General features: G+C 35.6%; 1 protein-coding gene across 1 annotated transcript in view; it reads right to left on the bottom strand.

Moving 5' to 3' along the window:
- The window catches only part of CUL1 (cullin 1), a 110,083-nt gene that overhangs the window by 7,351 nt on the left and 79,464 nt on the right, over positions 1-23,268 (bottom strand). The window contains exons 9-17 of the mRNA XM_044678803.1: positions 21,394-21,524; positions 11,504-11,611; positions 11,319-11,425; positions 9,448-9,496; positions 9,027-9,158; positions 6,138-6,255; positions 5,152-5,228; positions 2,022-2,153; positions 189-281 (exon numbers count right to left, since the gene is read on the bottom strand). Of these exons, the coding sequence (XP_044534738.1) occupies positions 189-281; positions 2,022-2,153; positions 5,152-5,228; positions 6,138-6,255; positions 9,027-9,158; positions 9,448-9,496; positions 11,319-11,425; positions 11,504-11,611; positions 21,394-21,524 (947 nt within the window). The remainder of the gene's footprint in view (positions 1-188; positions 282-2,021; positions 2,154-5,151; positions 5,229-6,137; positions 6,256-9,026; positions 9,159-9,447; positions 9,497-11,318; positions 11,426-11,503; positions 11,612-21,393; positions 21,525-23,268) is intronic.

Below are 23,268 nucleotides of genomic sequence, written 5' to 3' on the forward strand. Positions count from 1 at the left end.
TTTTGTACCACACATTTAGTATGGACTCAAAATGGTTTGACACCTCCTGCAGCTCAGCATGGGAGCAGGGTTTTTGCACACCTACCACCACTCCTGGCTCACACTTTCCCCATGAAATCGACAACAAAGAAAAAGGAGCACGCTTTGAATGGATCAGATAGAAAGCTACTGAGAAACGAAGACGATACCATTTTTATTTGAGTGCTGTCTGTTAACTGCTGTACAGTGTAGGCATCTTCTGTGTTGTATTGTAATAGGATTGCCATCTGGAATGTAGATGCCTTTGAAATATCACCAAAACAGAAGAAAGGGAAGAAATTTAAACTCATGAAAAAATATAAAGCAGAAGTTCAAAGAACTAATTTCTGTGCTGAATCAGAAGTTTAGGTTAGAAAAATGTTTTAAATCACAATAATAAAAACAGAAGCAAATTGATTTAAGAGAGAATGTAAATGTCATAAAAACATTACAATGTAAATTTGGTGACATAAGTCTTCTCTTTATTTAGATGTTTCAATAACAAATTGTAAATATCCTAAATTTTATTTTCCTAAAACATGGATAAATGTAAAGATATGCATTTTATGGCCACTGATTTTCATATTTGCTTTTTGACACAAACACTAGAGAGATGAAACTGGCTCCCATTAGGTTCCATTAACATAGGTTTCACCAAGGTCTGGAGCAATGTTAAAATCCCAATACTCCTTAGTCTCCTGCCATACTAAATGTTCATTCATATGAACCCTTTAAAAATAATGTATTCCTCCAATGCTAAGATCTACCATAGGAAAAAGCCACAGTAGCGAAGATGAACAGAAAGTCCTTCCCTTTCACGCTTTCTCTTTTCACTTGCAACAAGAGACATAGGATAAGCTGCCCTCCACACGCTCTAGCTGGTGGTCCCAGGCGAGTTACTTAATAACACAGAATGCCCAGACCTCGCTGCTCTTCTATCTTAGAACTGAAACATTCAGGTGTTAACCAGGACTCTTAAGTTGTACCCTTTAGCCACCTGTCCCCTTGGATCAATGAGTGTATCAGAGAGCAAAAGGTTGTAAAAGAAAGGATAATTTTTTTTTTTAATTTTAAACTCTTAACTTCTGTGTATTGACTTATAGGTGGAAGAGTGGTAAGGGTAGGCAATGGGGGTCAAGTGACTTGCCCAGGGTCACACAGCTGGGACGTGTCTGAGGCCAGATTTGAACCCAGGACCTCCTGTTTCTAGGCCTGACTCTCACTCCACTGAGCTACCCAGCTGCCCCCAAGAAAGGATAATTTTTAAAGGGGGCAACCATGGAGAGACAGGCCTGGAGATGGAAGGTTCTGGGTTCAAATGTGGTCTCAGACAATTTCTGGCTACGCAAACCCATTTAAGTCACTTAACCTCCAATGCATAACTCTTATTGCAATTCTGCCTTAGAACCAATATATAATATCGATTATAAGATGGAAAGAAAGGTTTAAAAAATAAGAGGAAAAAAGGGCTAATTATATACTGTTTTTCTGGTCACAATCAAGTCAAGTAAGCACTCAGATTTTATTTAACTTAAGGGGGAAAAAGGGATGAGAATTTTGAGAAATGGTCATTGGAATCCTTGGCATTAGGTCAGAATGATACTTCTATATCTCTTTGGGAGAAAGCAATGTCCAATGAGGTGACATTACGAATGATTCATTCCATGCTAAAGACCACATTAGAGATTATTTCTTAGAGCAGAGCCACCTAAGATGGACTAGTATAATAAGGAGTATTTCCAAAATTCATTCTATGCATTCTTGATAATCAAAACTAACATAAAAATTGTTTTGATTAGTTTCTTCAGTGGTATTTCTAATTTATAAGAAAAAGAAAACAAATATTTTGAAATCCACTTTATAAAAAGAATCTCAAACACTTAGTATTTATGCAAATTGTTCAGGTTAGGGTCCCTTATATGTAATTTCACTATGACCATATTGAATATATGTAAATCTTCATTGAGTTAGATACATTTCCCACAAGACAAACTCATTCTTACCTGCAAAGTGTATCTGTTTTTAAAACAGTTGGTTACCAATTCCCCTTTAGATAGCTGATACAACCAAGTTAATTTTCTGCCACTATGGCGACTAGCATAAAAAGCAGTAAAACGCTGATAACTACGTTCCAACTGTATAAAAACAAAGCAGGTAAAAAAGGCAATGTAAGTCTTGATCATCAAATTTTACTAAAAACCTTTCAAAATATGTATGTAATGTAAATGTGAAGTTAAAAGCATCTTGGTGATCAAATCTTTTTTTCAAATCATAAGGCAATTACTTAAATACAAAATACATGAAATTTAGACAGTAATTTCTATTCTAAGAGAAAAGGACAGAATTATCATGTCTACTAAAGGGAAATTCAATTCATTTATTGATTAGATATCTGTTACTATTATAGGTAAGGCACAATATTAGGCATTTAAGATAAAAAGACAGGAGTGACTTATGTCAAGGCTAAGGAAGATGAGATATATATAACAACAATAATACAAACAAGACTATACATACAAAGGGACAGCCAAACACCCTCAGAGATTCAAGAGATCAATTTGACCTGCTAAGTGATCAGGAAAGGCTTCATAAAAGAGGTAGCATATAATTTGGGCTTTGAAGGATGTGGGAATGACTAAAGTAGGTGGAAGATCCACATGGGACACAGTGAATAAAGATAGAATGATGGTAAAGGGTAGGATAAGAACAGGGTACAGTAAAATTTAATTTTTTGCTGAAACATAAGCACATAAAGATAGATTGTGGACATATTCATCTACTGCCCCCATCTGTCTAACACAGCAATGGGCAAACTTTTTAAAGAGCGAGCCAAAGGAAATGCTCATCCGTCAGTCTTTTTCTAAGGCAACTCTTTTGAAGTTTCATTGTATTGTATCCTACTCACTGTATTCGTCAGATTAAGGAATAATGTTGTGCAGCCAGATAGAACATTTCAGGGGGCCCACAGTTTGCCCATCACTGATAACACTTATGCCAAAGAGATATTCCTACATGTGTGCCCAGGTAATCGTCTTTCCCCTTTATCCAAAAAATTTACCATCTTGGCAGTTTGACACTACCTTATTCTCTCATATATTTTTATGTTTTGGCCAAAATACAATAGCCTTCATATCCTCCCCACTTGTCCCTTCTTCAGGTTGGGTCCCATTCCTATAGTAGTCTCTACTTTCAACTTTGCCTCTAGTTCCCTTTCTAGTACTGCAATTATGTTCCCTCCTTTTTTAATCCTCCTCAGTATTTGTGTCCCCCCATCCCTGACACTTCTTTGATTTCAATTCTCTAACTTGTATATACTATCTATAAAAAATGTGTTTCCAATTAGTTCAGTAGAAGGATTAGTTTTTATCTTTGACACTTAATACTTTCTTGTTGAATTGAGGAGGGAGAGAGAGAAACAGAAGAGAAAAGAGGAAGAGGAGAGAATAGAAGAGAAGAAAAAAAAAGAGAGAGAGAAGAGAAGAGAGATAGAGATAGAGAGAGAGAGAACACTATTAAATGCCATCTAGTAAAACAATATAAGTTAAGAAGAATAATGGTAGACGCATCCAGGGGTTTGCTACTAGGATGCATCTGCCTATGATCTTAATTAAGCCAGTATTCCCTCCAATGAGGAATGTCATGACCCATCTATGTCTTTTTTAAGTCCCACACAAGGGTCTAACCCAACATTCCAGGTGCCTTTCTTTCTATCTCAATACCAATATTGCCGGAGGGTGTTGATTTATTACACGACCAAACCACCTTTTCTTGCCATACATTTCTCCCACATCATCTTGTGCAATTCTTCTTTGGCAACATGCTATGACCTCTAGGGCACATCTCTCCAATGCCTCTGGGTAATCCTCAATTTTTTTGGAAGCTGTGACATTTCATGATTCAGACTCATACAGCATTGGACAACAAGCATTGGAAAAATGTTGTTATTGAAAAGATAGGACTTTGTTTTAGTAAGAAATATGGAATCATTAAGATATTGTCCAAAGGTAAACTTGCCTAGTTTAATTCAATTCTGCACTCTTTCTTATTTATAAAAACAGATGCAAGTATGAGGAAATGTGTTTAGGCCCAGAGGTTCCTCAATGATGCCAAAATTCTTCAAATGTGCCTTTTTATTCACACATACAAATGTACTAAGGGTAGTGAGCTCTAGAACAGTAGGAAGCCTCTCTAGTTAATTTGTAATGGGGAGAGCTCACTTTAATTTCTATTCAGGAAAAACAAACTGGACGCACACACAAAATAACCCTTAACTTCTGTCTTAGAATCAATATTTGTTCTAAGGCAGAAGCACAGTAAGGGCTAAGTGACTTGTTCAGAGTCACACAGCTAGGAAGTCTCTGGGGCCAGGTTTGAACCCAGGACTTCCATCTCTCAGTCTGGCTCTCAATCCACTGAGGCACTAACTGCCCATAATATGTACATTTCAAGAGCCTGGACTGGATTATAGTTGTGAACCTGGACAGTGCTCCAGTGATATGAAACTTCATGAACATTTGTGTAAAACTTTGACTGTTCAATACCAATATCCTTCTGGGGATGCTATTTGAATGTGACTCATGGAAAAACAGAATTTTGAAAAATTACAATTTTAAATTACCCCCAATAAAGGCAATGGTGTGGCAGGAATAAGTAGGCTTCCACATGTTATCAGCAATATATATTTGAAAGGTGGCATAAGAGACAAGATTCAGGAAATATTTAATAGAAACACTAGTGAGCAATGCAGTGAGAACGATCAACAACAGATACAGAATTCAAGTAATATAAAATTTAAGTATTAAAAAAACAAGAGAGAGGCTGTTTAAATATTACAGCACATTTGGTACATGTTTTTTGGAGGAATTATGTGAAAGCACAGATTAGAGATACCATTGGGGAATGTGTTTTCAAAGAGAAGTAATAACCATAGTTCTACCATATAAGAAAAGTATTCCTTTGCAAATTGATCCTTCCATGCCCAAAGATACAATACCTACAGTCTTAGAAAGGTTTCTAAGATTTGTTTCAGAATATTCAACAAGGTCAGCCAGTAGAATATTCTTTGGTATAGATTTTTAGATACCTCAGTATTTAAAGTTAGTTTTTATTATCATTTTCAACATGAATCATTACCTCAGAAGGCAGGGCAAATGTACAAGACTGTTGAAAGGGCCATGATCCAGAACTCAAAACTTGAATACTGAAATCCACTTAAAAAAAAAAAATTCCAATGTCAAGAAAATATTTCATTAAGCATTATAAACTATTAACTATTGTTCCATATTCAGTATTATGAATTCACTATTCATTATTCTTTTTTCAAGGATATAAAATATGAAACATTCCTTTTTAGGTAAGATTAGAAAACTACTGTGGAGAAATTCCCAGTCTATTTTCCCCTTAGTTTAAAAAGAAAAGTGGCAAATAGAGCCAAAAATCAACTTTTATTCCAGAGAAGATTCATTTCCCCCTTTTAAATAGCTAAAAGTTTAATGGTTTTTTAATTTTTAGAATTATTAATATCATTTAAGTATTTTAATACTGCCATGGGTTTTCCTCTGAACTACTCATATTATTATTGAAAACATGAACAAGAATCTTAGTTCCAAAGAATGAGAGGGAAATAAAAATGTATTACTTTCAGTGTAATGCTCACTGCTATGAATGGTTATTTAAGTATTTTTAATTCAAGTATATTACCCAGTTGTTTCTTCTGTATATCATTTCCTAAGAATAAAGAGCTGAATCTGATTTCTCAGCAAGTGAAAGTTCACATGACTCAAAGAAGGACAAATTAAAGATGACAGTGTGAGAAGTAGGATATTACTGCCTCAAGACAACATAGGTCTACTGAACTGTCTGATCTTTGACAATCTACTGGCCCAAATTCAGTTTCCACTTCTCTCAAATGATAGAACCAGTGCCACCAGCTTCCTATCCCATGTTTGGGATGGCAGCAAACTATCCAGCCCTCTAACTAACTGGGGGCCACTCTCCTTAATCTTGACTATTCATATTCTATAATTTTACACTTATCTAATCAGAGTAAAAAGATCTGACTTCTCTAAGAGAATTGGGTCTTTTAAAAGAAAGCTTTCACTGCACTCAAGAGTACTTACGGTCCAGTGGCTCTGAATTCGTGAGGTGCTTTTTGAACTGTTCATTCAAGTCTTTGCTCACACCAATATCTTGAAACATCCGTTGAAGCTTGGAAGTATACTCAAAACCACAAGCTTGCTGAAATACATTACAAAGAAATTTCAATATCAAAAGAACAATTTATTTAATGATAAAGCAAAAAGTACATACTTTTAAAGAAATTCCCACATAAGCATTACACACATCACTGACATAAAACTAGAAATAATGGTGGTATCACTTAAGTGTACATTATTAATATTGCTATAAATTTCAATGAAATTGCATGCAAGTTAAAATCAAATCTCATTACTTGAAATTCAAGTGTAAATTGTACTCATTATAAATAATTCAAAATTATACTTAATCTTCAATTAAAAACATGTCACGAGCTGAAAATCTTTTAGCCACTTGGTTGAAAACTCTAGAGAATATAACTATTATGTTTTATAATGAAGTGCACTCAGAGTTCTAACTTAGGACGGTAAGAGCACATCCTTCCTGTGATGGGAGCAAGGATTATTTGTTTTCTCATTTGCAGGCAATAAGAAAAGGAGACATTTCCTGGTTTTTCTGAATAATAGGAAGAGATTGGGCAGGATTATAGTTGTGAACCTGGACAGTGCTCTCAGTGATATGAAACTGAACATTTGGATAAAATTCTGACTTATCAATACCAATAATCTTTTGGGGATGCTATATCTGAATGTGAATTTTGAATACCAGAATTTTGAAAAACTTTAATTACAAATTACCCCCTACAAAGACAATGATGTGGCAGGAATATCAGCAATATTTGAGAAGTGGCAGAAGAGATACCACACCAGTTTTCTAATCTTGCCAAAAAATAGAATGCTTCATGTTCTGTACTTTTAAAAAAAGAATAGTGTTCATCTGAAAATAGAGTAATACTTAATGCTAAATGAAGTGTTTTCTTGACTATGGAAGTTTTCTTCTTCTTTTCTTTTTATAGCGGATTATAGTAGTTTAAAGTTCTGACATTCCCTGAACTTTTCAAGAGACCAGAAGCAGGCAAAGAGGGGGCAGAAAAAGATAATTGGGGGGTGGGGGGAGAGGAGGAAGGGAAGGGACAGCTGGGTGGCTCAGTGGATTGTCAGGCTTAGAAATGGGAGATCCTGGGTTCAAATCTGGCCTCAGACACTTCCCACCTGTGTGACCCTGGGCAAGTCACTTAACCCCCATTGTCTGGTCCCTACTGTTCTTCTGCCCTTGGAACCAATACACAATATTGATTATAAAACAGAAGGTAAGGATATATTTAAAAAAAAAAAAGGGTAATGACTGGGAGGGACAATCTGTCAATGCCACCACTTTTTGGTCTTAGACTTTGTCATCTGCGCCCATCCCTTTTGTCTAAGAGTCCCATAAGATAGAGGACTGGCTTCACTTTCTACTGACATCATTTGCAGCTTTCAACCACTGTTTCTTGACTCTCTGATCCACTGTGGGATAGAACAGATTCTTCATTAATCATTGACTCTTGAAAGGAAGACAGAGTCCCTTTGAAGTGTTCTACAGGCTTTTACTGCTACTAATTTGCCAGGGAGAGATAAGGACAAACAAGCCACCTCTAAGCCTCACACTTAACCTTTATGTTAAGTTCTTCTTCATGACTATGTATAGATGCCAATGGTGGGTCTTAGCGTACACAAATTACAAAAGGTTAAGATTCATCTGTGTTTCAATTATATAACTGCTACCTTGGGCGGTACTTTATAGAAGGTGCATTGTTCTTTGGATTGAAAAACTGGACAGGGTCTGGGAATGGAGGGCAGAAAGGGAATGAAGATATCAGATATCAGAGGGATTTAAGATGCTGCCTACTGGGAAGTACTTTAGCACAGAATCTGGCACATGGCAAGCATGATATAAATGTTAGTTCTTATTTATTTTTCTTCTCTTTAAAGTCAATGATTAGAACTATCTAGCAATATCCTGGGTGTGGATAAATATCTACAACATCTTATTTAAAGATGCCCAGAATTTTCTGACTAAAATAAAACATTGGGCTATCTTCTGGAAATGATTTCTGGGTTGTAATATTGATAAGTTAGGAACATAAAACTTTGAGATTAATTAGAATTATTTCCCCTAAAATATGCAGTTAAAAGACAATTTAAAAATAGATCACAGAACTCATTTTAGGGTTTTAGTTGGTCTGGATGGAATGGAAGGAAAATGAGGTTTTATGAACTAAAGTGGGTGGAGAAATAAAAAAACAGCAGTAGCTCAAGCACAGCACCAGGAAAAAGCCCTTGTAAAGACACAGAAAAGGAAGGTGGGCATTAATAAAGTATATTTAGGAGATCCTGAGTAGATTGATTTGGCTAAACCAGTGGTTCCCAAACTTTTTTGGCCTACCGCTCCCTTTCTAGAAAAAATATTACTTAGTGCCCCCTGGAAATTAGTTTTTTTAAATTTTAATAGCAATTAATAGGAAAGATAAATGCACCTGTGGCCATCACCGCCCCGCTGTATTGCTGCAGCACCCACCAGGGGGCGGCAGCGCCCACTTTGGGAATCACTGGGCTAAACCAAGAGGTTAAAGTTACCCTGCAGAGTGGCTGTTTAGAAAAAAGCCTTGGATACCAAGCTAAGATACCTGAGCTCTACCCTGTAGGCAATGGAGAACCATGGAAGATTCTAGGGTAGAGAAGATATGATGACAGTGGCTACATTAGGATCAATTCCTATATTAAATCAGAAAATATAATTTTGCAAGACTTTTAAGTTCCTATTATCTATAGTTACTTGCTTAGCTAGTTTCATACCAGTATTAACACCTTTAATAAATCAAAAGAAAAAAAAAAAGAGAGAGAGGAAATTCAGTAGGGAAAATTTAAACTAACCTTCAATTTAGAGATCATGCTGGCTTCCGCATCATCGCTTGCACTGTTCTGGTGCACAAGTCTTTTTGCCAACATTTTAGCATAGAATTTCTGAAATACATCTTTATCCTCAATGTATTTGAAGACAACCATCTGTCAAAACAAACATAAGCAGTCATTTAATATATACTTCTGCTTTTACTGAACTAAAGTCATGGTTTATTGCTTTATGAGTTAAATGACAACATATTTTAATGCTGTGAAATACAAAGAACCCCATATAATCTTTGGAAGTAAATGTTTTAAGTTAAATCTCCCAAACCACATGGAGTTGCCTCAGTTCTAATTAACCTCCCATTTTAATTACACCTCTATAACAAAAGTGTGTGGTTTAAGTCAGTCATTGAGATTGACCAAGAGTCTTCTTTATTAAGCACCTTACCACTTGATTAAGTGTATCTTCTAGCTCTGCTTCTTCTGGGTTCTTGGAGCTGAAATAAATCAGAAAGGAATAAAATTCTGGCTATAATGAAACCATGAATTAAACAGCCCTACAAAATAATCACATAATATAGCTAAGGAAAAATTTCAAGGAAAAAACCCCAACAGTTTGGAAAGATTCCAAATGAAACATTTTGGAGTAATAAACCACCAAGAAAAAAATACTGAACCAAATGATCACTAAAGTAACATAAAAGTAAGCCTTAATCTAATAAGCACATGAATCACTCCCTCCCCTCTTCTAGCTGCTTCCTAGTTCTGCTTTAAAAATCATTTTGAGGACAATGAGGTGAATCAGTGAGTAGAGAGGCAAGCCTAGATATGGGAGGACCTGGGTTCAAATGTGGTCTCAGACACTTCCTAGCTGAATGACCCTGGGCAAACCACCCCAATATCTTACCCCCTTTACTGCCTTTCTGCCTTGGAACAAATACACACTATTGATTCTAAGATGGGATAGTAAGGTTTAATAAAAAATAATCCTGAAACAACCTTGAAGGCTACTGCAATATTTTAGGCAAGCAGTAATGAAAACTTGAACTAAAGTGGTAGCTGTGTGAGGGGACAGAAAGAATTCAATATAAGAGATATGAAGGTAAAAATGGCAAGATAAGGCAAATGACTGGATATGTGGGGTGAGGGAGAGTATAGAATCAAGGATAATGCTGAAGTTACCAGTCATTGAGATAGGAAAGATGATAATATCGTGCTTTTAACAAAAATAGGAAAGTTTGGAAGAAGGGAGGGTTTGAGAAGAAAAGACAATGAATTTAGTTTTGAATGTGATGAGTTTGAGATGTCTTTGGAATATCCAGTTTGGAATGTCCATTGGAAATTAATGATGAGGAGCTGAACCTCATGGTAGAGACTGAGACTGGATATATAGAAAGGAAAATTATTGGGCTAGAGATGATATTTAAATCAATGAGAATTAATGAGGTGACTCAGAAAGAGCATGTAGACAAAGAAGGGAGAGCCTATGACAGAACCTTGAGGAAAACCCATATTTAACAGGTATGAGACTGATGATGAAGCCACAAAGGACATTGAGAAGGCACAGTCAAACAAGTAAGAGAACAAAGAATGAAGGAGATTAGCATTACAAAAGCCCACTGAGAGTATCCAGAGGAGGATAAGAGTGTCAAATGCAGCAGAAAATTCAAGAAAGATGACCAGATATGGTCACTCAAAAGTCAACAGTATCAGTTGATTGATAAAGTTAGAAACCAGTTTGCAAAGGTGTTCAAGAGTAAGTAGAAAAATACTAGAGGTAATAAATATTGATAGCTTTTCCCAGGAGTTTCACTGAGAAAAGGAAGAGAAATATAGGACAATAGCCTGACAGTGAAGAGATGAGAATTCAATCTGTTGGAGAAGGTGAGAGGTGAAGGGATTCATTTCACATGTAGAGAGGCTGGCCTTGGCAAGGAGAAAGGCAGCTCCCTTTTGTCAGGCACTAGATAAAGAAGGAAAGAATGGAAGATATGAAGGGGTTTTGAGAAGAAAATAGTAGAGGGGTGGAGGGGGGCAACTAGGTGGCTCAGTGGGGTTTGAGAGTGAGGCCTAGAGACAGGAAACCCTGGCTCAAATCTGGCCTCAGACACTTCCTAGCTGTGTGATCTTGAGCAAGTTAAGTCACAAACTTCATTGTCTATAGCCCTTACTGTTCTTCTGCCAACTGATTCTAAGACAGAAGGGGAGGGAGGAGGAAGGGAGGAAGGGAGGAAGGGAGGAAGGAAGGAAGGAAGGAAGGAAGGAAGAGAAAAAAACGACCTCCCTCAATAAAATAAAACAAAAGCTACTTAGTAGTACCTTTTCTTCAACAAAGAATCACAGTATCGGGCCAATAACTCAGGGGATTTACTTGATGACTGAGCCATTTTGGTTACTGCGTTGTTGTTTATAAAGCGACCACAAGCCTGTGAATTATACAAAACACAGTTTAAAGAAAATTCAACACCAAAGGATGATGTCAGTTATAAAATAAATATACTTACTTTATCAAGAGCAGCCACAAAGCCAGCATCATTGTTGAATGCTGACATTACTAGTGCATTATATTTCTTATGAACGTCCAAAACTGTCTGTACATACATTTTGGGGTCCTTAAGGGAGGGAAAAATAAGAGAAAGTGGTTACTGACTGATAAAGTTGTTCACTTATTTTAGCAAATTAGCTCAAATACATTCATCATTCAGTTCGGATTACCCTCTGGAGGACATTTAACAAGTAAGATCAGAAAATATTTCTAGTCTTTCCTTTAGAGGAAAACATTTAGGATATTGAGAAGGGGGAGAAAGGTAATTATGTATGACAAAATGAATAAAAATGTCAGTTTCACCTCACTTAAAAGGCAAAGTCCAATATTAAATGCAAACACCCCAGGTATTCAAATTATTTGAAATATGAAGGATTCTATTATTAAAAAAAAAAAAAAACAAACCTCATGAATAAGTAACTAGATTCTGATTATCTAACAGTTTTAAGTAAAGACCAAATACAATCTTGTCACCTAAGGACTCAATTACTTTAAATGACAATTGTATTTATTTTTTTAACCCTTAACTTCTGTGTATTGGCTTCTAGGTGGAAGAGTGGTAAGGGTGGGCAATGGGGGTCAAGTGACTTGCCCAGGGTCACACAGCTGGGAAGTGTCTGAGGCTGGATTTGAATCTAGTCCTGTCTCTAGGCCTGGCTCTCAATCCACTGAGCTATCCCTCAGCTGCCCCCGGACTCAATTACTTTAGCAGAATTAAATGATATAAATTGAGAGCCACAGTTGAATGGGCACAGAAGTAGTTAGGACAGACTTCCTTAAGAAATTGGACTGGATTGGTGGAAGGGAAGATGGAGATAGCTGATTAGTTATGGAACAAAACAGGTAGAGTACAAACAAGCTATATTCATATGCTAGTGATGGAACTGATTTTGAGAAGAGGTTTGTGTGTTTCCAAGGCTTAAGAAATAAAGGTGGATTGCTTTTAAGAGAGTGGGCAGAAAATAGAGACCCTTTAAGGTCAGACTACATAGAGCTACTAAAGATTTTTGGGTAAAGGAATGACAATCTTGCTAATAATATAATTCTATTTTGATAACTGGATAAAAGATGGACTGAAAATGGTAGTGACAAAGAATGGGGGAAAGAATAAGGATCAATTAGGATGGTGAAAGTTTGAATAGAGAAAAGAGGACAAATGAAAGATATTGTGAAGATGGAAAAGATGACTCAGGTTTCAACCTGCATATCTAGGAGGAGGAAGATAGCATATATAGAAATTAAGAAGATTATGAATGGCAAACAGTGAATTCTGTTTTGGGTATAATTTGGACATAGTTTCAAGTCCTAATAGCACGCATAACTAGAAATGTTCAGCAGGCAGCTAGAGATCTAGACCTGGAGAAGAATGATAGAGGATGTGCTGAAAGGAGAAAAACCTGCAATCACTTAGGATTTTAAAAATAAGTCTATAATAATATTTTGGCCTAAAAGTGGTACCATCAGAACAATGACATCATCAAGAAAATGAACTGATAAAATCTGGTGTCTAGCAGAATAATACCACTGACAGAAATAAACTTAGGAAAGTGGTTTGGGGAAAAGAAAATGAATTCAATTTCATAATGCTGAGACTGGGGTGACAATGAGTTATCAATTTGGAAATAATGCAGGTTCTTAGATAAAAGGACAAGACAGGAGACAAAGACTTGGGTGTCATCAATGCATAAATGATGAGCTGGAACAGTTTTAAATGATCAATTTTTAAATTGATGAATTCTCTAGGGAAGAGCATGTTTAGAGAAAATCTGAACCTTGGGGTAGTAAAAGGAAGTCATGAAAAACCCCGCAAGAACTGTCAGAGAGGGGAAAGTGACAAAACAGTATATTGTCAGAGTAGTAAAATGAAGAGTAAATTTCAAGGAGGGGGTCTAATGAGGGCTGTGGAAATGTAAGTCAAAGAGATAACAGAATGGTAAGGATGAGATTACAAGGAATTAATGAAATTTTAAAAGAGCACCCTCTAGTGTACAATGAATGTGCAGCAACTAATGTGAATTAGTGTACAATTAAATTAGTGAGCATAAGGCTAATTTCTGCTGAAAGGTAAGAAAGTTAATAGGTAGAAAAGGTTTTACCATGAGAGTTAAGTCCTACAAATATTAGAATGAATGGTATAGCAGTTGCTTAGGTTTTTGTTATATCTTTAATGGAAGTTATTTAAAATGTCATGGTACATAAACATACTCCACTTTTTCTAACTAGAAATTCAACACTATATCTGCCAAACACTATGCTAAGTATTGGGGAATTAAAAAAAAAAATAGAGGCAAAAAACAGTTCTTCCCCTCAAGAAGGTCACCATCTAATGGCAGGGAAGAGACAACAAGCAAGAAAATATATACGTATTAGATATATATATATAGGATGATGGTACTAGAATTAAAGAGATTGGGAAAAAGTTCCTATAGAACAGTGATTCCCAAAGTGGGCGCTACTGCCCCCTGGTGGGTGCTGCAGTGATTGGGTGGTGGTGGTGGCCACAGGTGCATTTATCTTTCCTATTAATTGCCATTAAAATTTAAAAAAATTAATTTCTAAGGGGCTAAGTAATATTTTTTTTTCTGGAAAGAGGGCGGTAGGCCAAAAAAGTTTGGGAACCACTGCTATAGAAGGTGGGATTTCAATTAGGAGATGATAATATTTTATCCCACACAACTGTGCATTTCTTTAAGATCAAAAAGATAACTAAAAACATTTCAGGCTTAAAAAAATAAGTGTGGCTCAGTGGATAGAGCCAAGCTTGGAGACAGGTGGTCCTGGGTTCAGATATGACCTCAGATACTTCTTAATTGTGTGACCCTCAGCAATTCACTTAATCCCAACTGCCTAGACCTTACCACTCTTCAGCCTTGGAAGTGAAACTTAATTTTAAGACAGAAGGTAAGGATTTAAAAACAATGAAAAAAAGAGATAACCATACTAAATACTTAAAAAAATCTATTGATTTTAAAAACACATTCAAATTTAGGATGTAATACAACTGAATGGTTCACTTCATAAAACATTCATTTATACATAATTCTTAGACATTAGTATAAACCTAATTTATCTAATTTATCTCCCTAGCATACCAACAGTTGAGAGGTGAGCTGCTCCAAATGCAGACATGAACAAAAGCAGAATCTCTTATAATCCTGTGCATAGAGTTTGTAGCCTAGAATGATGACAGAGTGGGGTACTTGGAAAAAGACCAAGGAATTAACTGTGGTCTAGAATGGCCATTAGGGGACCAAGTAAACTTTCTATTCAAGGGACATTTAAAAGAGGAATGTCATTTTGAGTTTAGGTACGATGCCAATTTTTTGAGGATGAATTTACCAGCATTAAAAAAGAAACCACTATGCAAAAAACTATATGAGGCATGGTGGAATTTTATATGGTCAGTAAAAGGCACAGATCATCTCTTACATAGTAGCTGATATTTTTGTAAGCTTGGGAAAGAGATAGGGAGATTAGAATAGGATGAAATCAGGCAAATGAGCAGATATCTATTCTTATTTTTATTATTATTAAATGAATATTTATTATTATTATCAAATCTTATACACAAATACCTGTAAATAACACTTATTTTTGTCATACAATCACATGAAGAAACAGAAATAAAAACAATCGTTTCATTTTATTTAATTTTCATTTCTTTTTTGGTGAAGGATTATTAGCAAGTGGTCCTTAATAGTAACATACATAAAACATGTAAAAAACACACACCCCTATCCCTCCTGCCCCCCAAACTACAGATGAACTCATGCATGAAGATAATCCATTTTGTCAGTTACCTGTAACAAATCTTTAATCCTAGTCTGGCTTCCTCCTATCACTTAGTATGTTTCTGAGGTGACTCCCCCTCTAAAGCCAGTTTGTCAAAGCTCAGGAATTAAAATCAATTAATTTTTAACATTAATATAACAAAAAATAAATAGGAAGGCAATCTGCTGCCTCAAAAATGATATATAGCTCTAGGTCTACTATGAAAAAATTTTGATAATCTGTTCAGTGTAAACTAAACTCCTATTTAATTATAGTTTTTTTTTCTGACCTCTTCAAAGATATTATAAGACAATCTAATCTAAAAAGTTAGAAAATTGGTTAATGTGCCAGATAATTTAACTATTTTATTTATTAAATATCTTCTATGCAAAAACACTGACTCTGATTGCCCGTCAAGAGTTAAATATACAATTACATATGACACAAGAGATAATAAGTAATAAGGAGACATCCAGGAAAAGTGATGAGACAATTTGAGAATGGAGAAATAATTTTAAGATTTTTCCCCCCTAGGAGGGGAGTGAGGAAAGGGGCAGTATTTAGAAGGAGAAATTTCAAAAGCTGGAGACAGAGGGAAAAAAGCTATTCTAGGCATTAAGAAAAATAGGAGTAACGGCATGGAGATGTGAGAAGGCAGAGAAAGAGAATCTACTAGACTAATCTGGATGAAACAGTACATCAAGGAGAAGACTATAAAGATGAATTGGATTCAGATTGTGGGAGGCCCTTAATTGGCAGATTTAAGTAGCTTATATTTTACTTCTTGGGCAAATAAGGAGAAACTAAAGACTTCTGAAAAGAGCAGTGATGGCAGATGCGGCCCCCTGAAATGTTCTATCCAGCCCGCTTGACATTATTCCTAATCTGACGAGTACAATGAGTAGGATACAATACAATGAAACTTCAAAAGAGTTGCCTTAGAAACAGACTGACAGATGAGCATTTCCTTTCCTTTGGCCCCCTCTTTAAAAAGTTTGCCCATCACTAGAATAGAGGAATCATGCTGTCCAATAGGAAGATTAAGTAAATAAATGATCTTTCCAGTTTTTTTAAGAAGAGTAAGCAGTGGTTGGTGATTTCCTACTGAGGGGCACCGTGAGGGCTATTTACTGACATGAAATGAACAAAAGTTAACTTTCTTTCCACAGCATATATCCAGAGTGTGATGGAGAAAACTCCCAGACTTGGTAAACTAGTGATCATCACTAGTATCTATTTCTGGATATTTATGTAGGCATAAATGATATAGGGTACCTAGACTGGACTGCTAAGGATTTTGAACTCTTGGGCAATAAAATGAAGACCTCTGGTGTGCAGATTGTATTTTTATCCCTTCTGCTTATCGAAGGCAAAGATTGCTAAAGAGAGGAAGATTTGGGAACTGAATGATCAATGAAGAGGAATCTGAGGAAATGAGGAGCATGATACAGTAGAAAGCATTTTCTGTTCAGAATCCCAGGATCAAATTTGTACCCTAGCCTGTATCCTGTGCCTGGGTGATTGGAGAAAAATCACATCAAGCTCTTGGGTCTCAGTTTCTATATTTTTAAGATGAAAATGCATTATGAAATGACTTTTAAGGTCCTTTCCACTTATGACTTTGGATAAATGAACCAATATTTTCTGGATTTCTGGGCAAAGGATAAAAATACTAGAATGACAGGTTTCTGATCATGGATGGAAACTCCATGGTTGGCAAAAAAAGTGTTTTCCAGGAGTTTTGGAAAAAGCTTTATACTAAGGGAAAAAATTTCACTCATAGCTTTGATCACTGAGAGTTTAAGCAATTAAGACAATGAAGGAAGTAGAGTAGTACTGATATCTATCTAGACTTTCTAGTACAAAAAACTGAAGAATGCAGTCAATCACAAAAACCATAGCCTTAATGGGCAGACAAGCAACAAGCCAAGGCAAGCTAGAGATCCTAACATAAGGAGGCAAAGCTGAATTAATATGCATCCCTGTAGTCTGGCTGGATATCATGTACTCTATATCATCACTCCTCTTCACTCACACAGTTACCAAACTAGTCCAAGTCCTAATAACCTTTTGTCTAGAACACTGAAATAGCTTCTTAACTGACTGTCCTTGCTTCTAGTTTGCTCTCTTTTCAACCCACTCTACATTAAGACAGTAAAATAATCTTCCTAAAACACATGTGCAACCAGGTCACTTCTCTGCTTTAAAAAAAAAGAAAAAGAAAAAAAAATTAGTTGCTTTGTACTGCCTGTAGTACAAACTTCTCTGCTAGGCATCAAAGGTCCTTTATAATACCTCTTCTTCAGTCATATTTCATGTTACTACCCCGTGCAAACTATATTCCAGTCCAACCGTACTATTGGCTATTCCTGAACTCAAGTGTTCTACTTCTTACCTCTGAGCATTTATTTGCATAGGCTTCATGTCTTTAGTGCATTTTCCCCATTGCTGGTTTAAAGAAACTTTGTATTCCTTCCTTCAAGTCTCTAGGCCTCCATAAAACCTTCCCTGATTCTTCCTCCAGCCTCTGTGCTCATTCCTCAATTTTCCATGTAATATACTTTGGTAAATTCTATACCTTTCTTGTAATAAAATAATTTTTAAGTCACATTCATCTCTTCATGACCCCTTTTCTTTTTCCAGCCTTCCAGTTCTCTACATACTTCTGTATCCTTGTATCCCCTACAAAATGCAAACTCCCTGACAGTGAAGCTGTTTCATTTTTGTCTTTTTATTTGCAGCTTTTGCATAGCAGCTTTTGCATAGCAGGCACCCGATAAAGGTCAATTGTATTGAATTGAACAGTTGGTGGCAAAGGTGAAAGACAGATTGGTTAAGAGTAAGCAAGAGACAATATCATCCTAGCCTTGATCAATAAAAATGTATTTAGCAAACTTTATTATACACTTTCTATGGCACAGAATAGATACTAATTACTACCACCAAAGATATCAGGGGCATAATGCATAATACCTCAAAGCATATACTAGTGGAGGATCAGACTGTCACCAAACTAAGAAGTCTGGACATTATTCTACAAAGAAGAGAAGGTTATTAGAAGTCTTGAAATAGAGCCATCACATATGCACAGTGACATGTCTAGAGGAGAAACGGGTATGCCGTAGATTAGTAGCTCATTCTCCAAAGTTCTCTTTTTTTCTCTATATTATGTCCCTAGGAGGACTAAAACATTTCCAATAGCTACAAAACCCTTCAGTAGTCTTATGTTTTCTTTTTCCTGCAAGAATTTCTAGTGAGTGAACAAAATTTTGTAGTAGTCTAGGTTTTGTTTGCTGGAATAATCAGTCTTGGGAAGTTGATCTAAAAACAGGAGGCAGAATGGCATAGTGGACACAAGACAGGCTTCGGTCAATAAGACTTAGGTTTTAATAACTCCTTCTAGATGCTTTATTTAGGGAGGAGCTGAGAGATAACTCCTCTCCTACTTATCTGCTGAACTCAAAGTCTCCAGAAACTCTTTTGCCTAGATCACATTCACTCCAACTCACTACTCCTGTGATAATGAGATTAAACCTACTGGCCCATTCTTAAATCTAATCACCAAAAGTGTAAACAACTCCACTTAATTCACAAGTTGGGAGGTCTGTGACCCATGTGTGCTGGAGTGAGTGATGAATCAGAATTTACTGACTGCCTCCTGGGCAGTCCTAAGAAAAGTGTCTGTTATGATTGGACACATAAACTAAGAGGAAGGCACCGGAAGTGACCCAAAAGAAGTCCCTTTAAAAGAGAATGACAACTCCCTGTAGCTCTCTTCTTGTTCCTGTCTTGGACCTGAAAGACTTTTTCTTGTTCGTGACTTAGACCTGGGACCCTGAAACCTTGGTGAGACTGTTCTTAAATCTTTCCCTTAGAATTACAAGTGGTGAGTGTAAAGACTAAAATCTTCCTGGACTTCTCTAAAGGAACTGCTCTTTCAAAAGAGATTCTATGCAGGCCTAGAGACTGGAGGTCCTAGGTTCAAAACTGGCTGTGTGACCCTGGGCAAGTCACTTAATCCCTATTGCCCAGCCCTTACCACTTTTCTGCCTTGGAGCCAATTGCAGTATTGTATACTGAAATACTTGGAGTATTAAGTACAGAAAGACTGAAGGCAAAGGTTTAAAAAAATTAAGATTCTGTGACTGAAGCCCCAGCTTCATTATCTCCTGCCCTCTGGTCTTGAGTTCAAGGCTGAGCCTCCTTCAACTGAGGACTGATTAGTGTTAGATTACTAATCTTATCCTATCCTCTCTCTTATTTTCTCTTCCTCATCTCATTTGTAAATAAACTTCCATAAAAGTCATTTTGACTTTATTTATTCTTTAATTGGGGATTGATAATTATTCAATTCCCTGGCGACCAAACCTTTTAATATTCACTCAACCAAAACCCCTTTTTATCCCTTACACTTCTCAGTATCCCTTGAACCCTCTTCTCTCCCTCTGATTGGAGAGCATCAATCAACACAGAAGAGTTTCTCCCAGATCCTCTAAGAAGGATGCTCAAGTCAGATGCCTGATCAATTTGCTCCTGGCAATAGTACTTTATCATTCCTCCTTTCTCTGTATCACTTTTGGATTCCTTTTCTTTATTTCCTCCTCATCAGACTAACCCTTTTCTCAAGATAAGATATTGATGCTACTTGTCCTAGATATACTACTAAGATCATCTTTCTTATTTGTTCTTCAAAGAAATGATCTCCTGAAAGATAGGGGCTCCCTTTTACCTTATTTTGTAATCTTAATGATTAGCATACTGCCCAAGAGGAATTAAACTATAGAAAACAAATACAATCTTAACTATATCAACTGGCTTTAAGGGGAAAAAATTAAGTCAAAGTTAATTTTTTTAAAGGTCATTCTCTCAGAATTGAAAAAGTTACATGTAGTAACCTCAATCTGTATATCCTATTCATTTAAACTTGGAACTGAAATCAATATATATTAAGTTGTTGAAAGATGTCTTTCAGAACTATGGCATATCTAAATGTATTTGCTACAACACTTGAACAAATGAGAATGTCCTCCCTATTTATTTTGCCTTTGTTTATGAGCCAACAAGACAAGTTGTTTTATTTAAGTAGGTTTATTTAAAAGACAAATAATTTTATGTAGGAAATGTACTTTTGACAGCTCAAATTTCAGCCAAAAAAAGAAAATTTCAGTTTTAAGGCTTAAGGACTCTTATCAGCCAGGCAATATTGTGCAGATGGATATAAAAAGAGACAATCATGATACAGTATAAAAAGTGACTTATCTTTTTCACAGACCATCTATCTTTCCTCCCCTTCTTTCCCCTCACTCATTTCTCAACCTCCTAAAAATCTGTCCTCTCCCAAATGACTGATCATATCTTTCATTGTTTTATTTCATGATTCTTTTGCCATCTTCATAAATCTTGACTTTTCTGTAATATGTACCAATAGCCCTCCTCTCCTTTTTATGGATTCACAATACTACTCTCTTGGTACTCCTTCTACCTCTAAACATCAGTGACTAAAAAAAAAAACATTACATGCTTCAAGGATGTGCAATAATATAAAAACTTCCCTAAGGAAAAGATATGTCTAAATAACCTTATATTATCAATTCTTATTTGGCTAGGAATGACATTTCAATATCTCTGAAGATAACTTTTAATCATTTACAGAATAACCATATATGATGGCTATAAATGACAACCACTCTGATCACACATAGTCTTCAAAACTATAACATATGGGTGGTTAGTGGCATAAAAGAAAAAGTTCTTTGGGGTTTTTCTTGTTTTCCTGTTTATATATGAAACCTGTTTTCTTCTAGTTTATAGGAGATCAAGATGAAAAGAGCAAATGAGGACTAAAATTAATAATCATAAAGTCATATAAATGCAAATAAAAAGAAAATTTTACCTGAAACAATTTTTAAATTGATAAATTATTATAAAATTATAGCCAAGGGACTCCATCTACGAAAAATAAAATTGAATGTGTTTCTCAACAAAGTTCCAGTCAAAATTAACCAATGGAAATTTTATAATGGGAAAAAAAATTAGTGTACAATTTTAATTTGCTAAATTCTCTCAAACATTACTTACATTTAAAGCAGCTTCTCCACATTTTTCAATTGCAGCTAGACCCTGATTATGAATATGTGTTTCCAAAAGTTTTTTCAATTCTCCAAGGCCATCTTGAATTCGAGATACAAGATTATACATGCGTCCCAAATCTGGAAGAAAAGTAGAATTATTTCTAGAAACATTCAGCAAAATGCCAGGATCATTGTACTAAAAAAGGCTTTTCTTTCCTTTCCTGAGAATACAATTTGATTCTTTAAAGAGGCTTTATAATGAAAATACCTGCTCCAATTATAGTCACAAACTTATCTTTTAACTACTGATTCATATAATTCTGTACTTAAGCTGTCTTCTTCAATTCCTCCTAAGGAAAATATTCTTCAACTTTCCCCAAATATAAGACATAATTGTCCCATTATCTTCCACCAATATTCTATGCCAACATTCTACTTAAGGAAGGTGGGAAGGCTATAGGCAACAAGAATATTATTTAGTGGGAAGAGCCCAAACAATCTTTAGCAAATTCTCCAAACATCCTGGTATATGCCACTTCAGGAAACTTAACTACAGAAAAATTTGTGTTTGTTATTTTATAACCTTTAAGAAGAATACTAGGTCTTAAGATTTGGGATAAATTCCCAAGAAAAATTGTTTTTTGTTTATACGTTCTACCAAAACAAAACATTGTACAATGCTCTTGCACACAGAAAATCTAATGTAAATGTTGGATACCTGTAATCAAAAGTGGCCCCTAGAGAAAGGCAGAGAAAATATACCTTTTTACTTCCTTTTTTTGCAGGTGAGTATAGTCTTTTATAAAAGACTCAACTGACATGTTAGCTTTCTAAAACTACTTTTTAAAATTCTTTCCTTAAAAAAAAAAAAAAGAATGGTTTCCTATTTAGGTGAAGAATATATTAGGAAAGAAAGATGATATGAAAATAAAATGCATTAACAAAAAGCCTCATGTACTTGCATGATGCTAGAAACTTACTTTTAAAAAATGGAGCTTATACAAAATCATATTAGTAATCTCAAAAATTCTTCTATTATACTTTAAAATGAGGACTGATATTCTAGGGGGAATGAAGCTCTGTCATAAACACCTCAGAAAAGAAATGAGTGAAAAAGGGTGCTTAAAGTTTTTCTCCTTATGATACAGAACCAATGTCTGAGAAAGGGACAAATTAAATCTATAACTAATTAATGATAACAAGCCAGGCACTGGGAATATAAGAAGAACACATGCAGAAAACAAATAAAAAGGCACAAAAGTATGCAATAGACATAGTAACTCAAAAGAAGCCCTTAATTTAAACAAATACTAAGTTTTAAAAAAGCTTATAGTTATTACAAACCAATAATCAATAGACAATGACATGCTTTTCATTAACAGTTCCCTGAAGTAGATCACTATTGTATTCCAAAATACTGACATCCTATTTCTTTTTCATATCACTGACTTCTTTTCATTTTCAATCTCTTCCTTATTTTTGCACTCTTCACTTTCCATAATTTCTTCTTCAGCCTCAAAGAATTTCCAGTTTTCACTCAGGGAATTTGAAATATAATAATGTTAAACCATTAAAAATCATTAACTGAAAATATCTGATTTTGATCCAGTGACAAGGCAATGCTGAATTAGTCTCTTTACTATTCCCACAGCAGTCAAACAACTCCCTACCCTGGTAATGAAAAGACTGGAGGATGCTACAGTTAGAAATAGAAGGGACCTCCAAGGAAATCATGTCTTATCTACCCACATAATAATAAAGGTGACTTGCTCAAGGTCACAAAACTAACCAATAGAAGATCTGGTATTTAGTCACCTGCTCTAACTCCAAATATAGCACTTCTTTCACTGTATCTATTCCTCAAGATATAAAGGAATTGGGA

This window comes from Gracilinanus agilis, chromosome 5 (genome assembly GCF_016433145.1).
Source record: "Gracilinanus agilis isolate LMUSP501 chromosome 5, AgileGrace, whole genome shotgun sequence".
NCBI lineage: Eukaryota > Metazoa > Chordata > Mammalia > Didelphimorphia > Didelphidae > Gracilinanus > Gracilinanus agilis.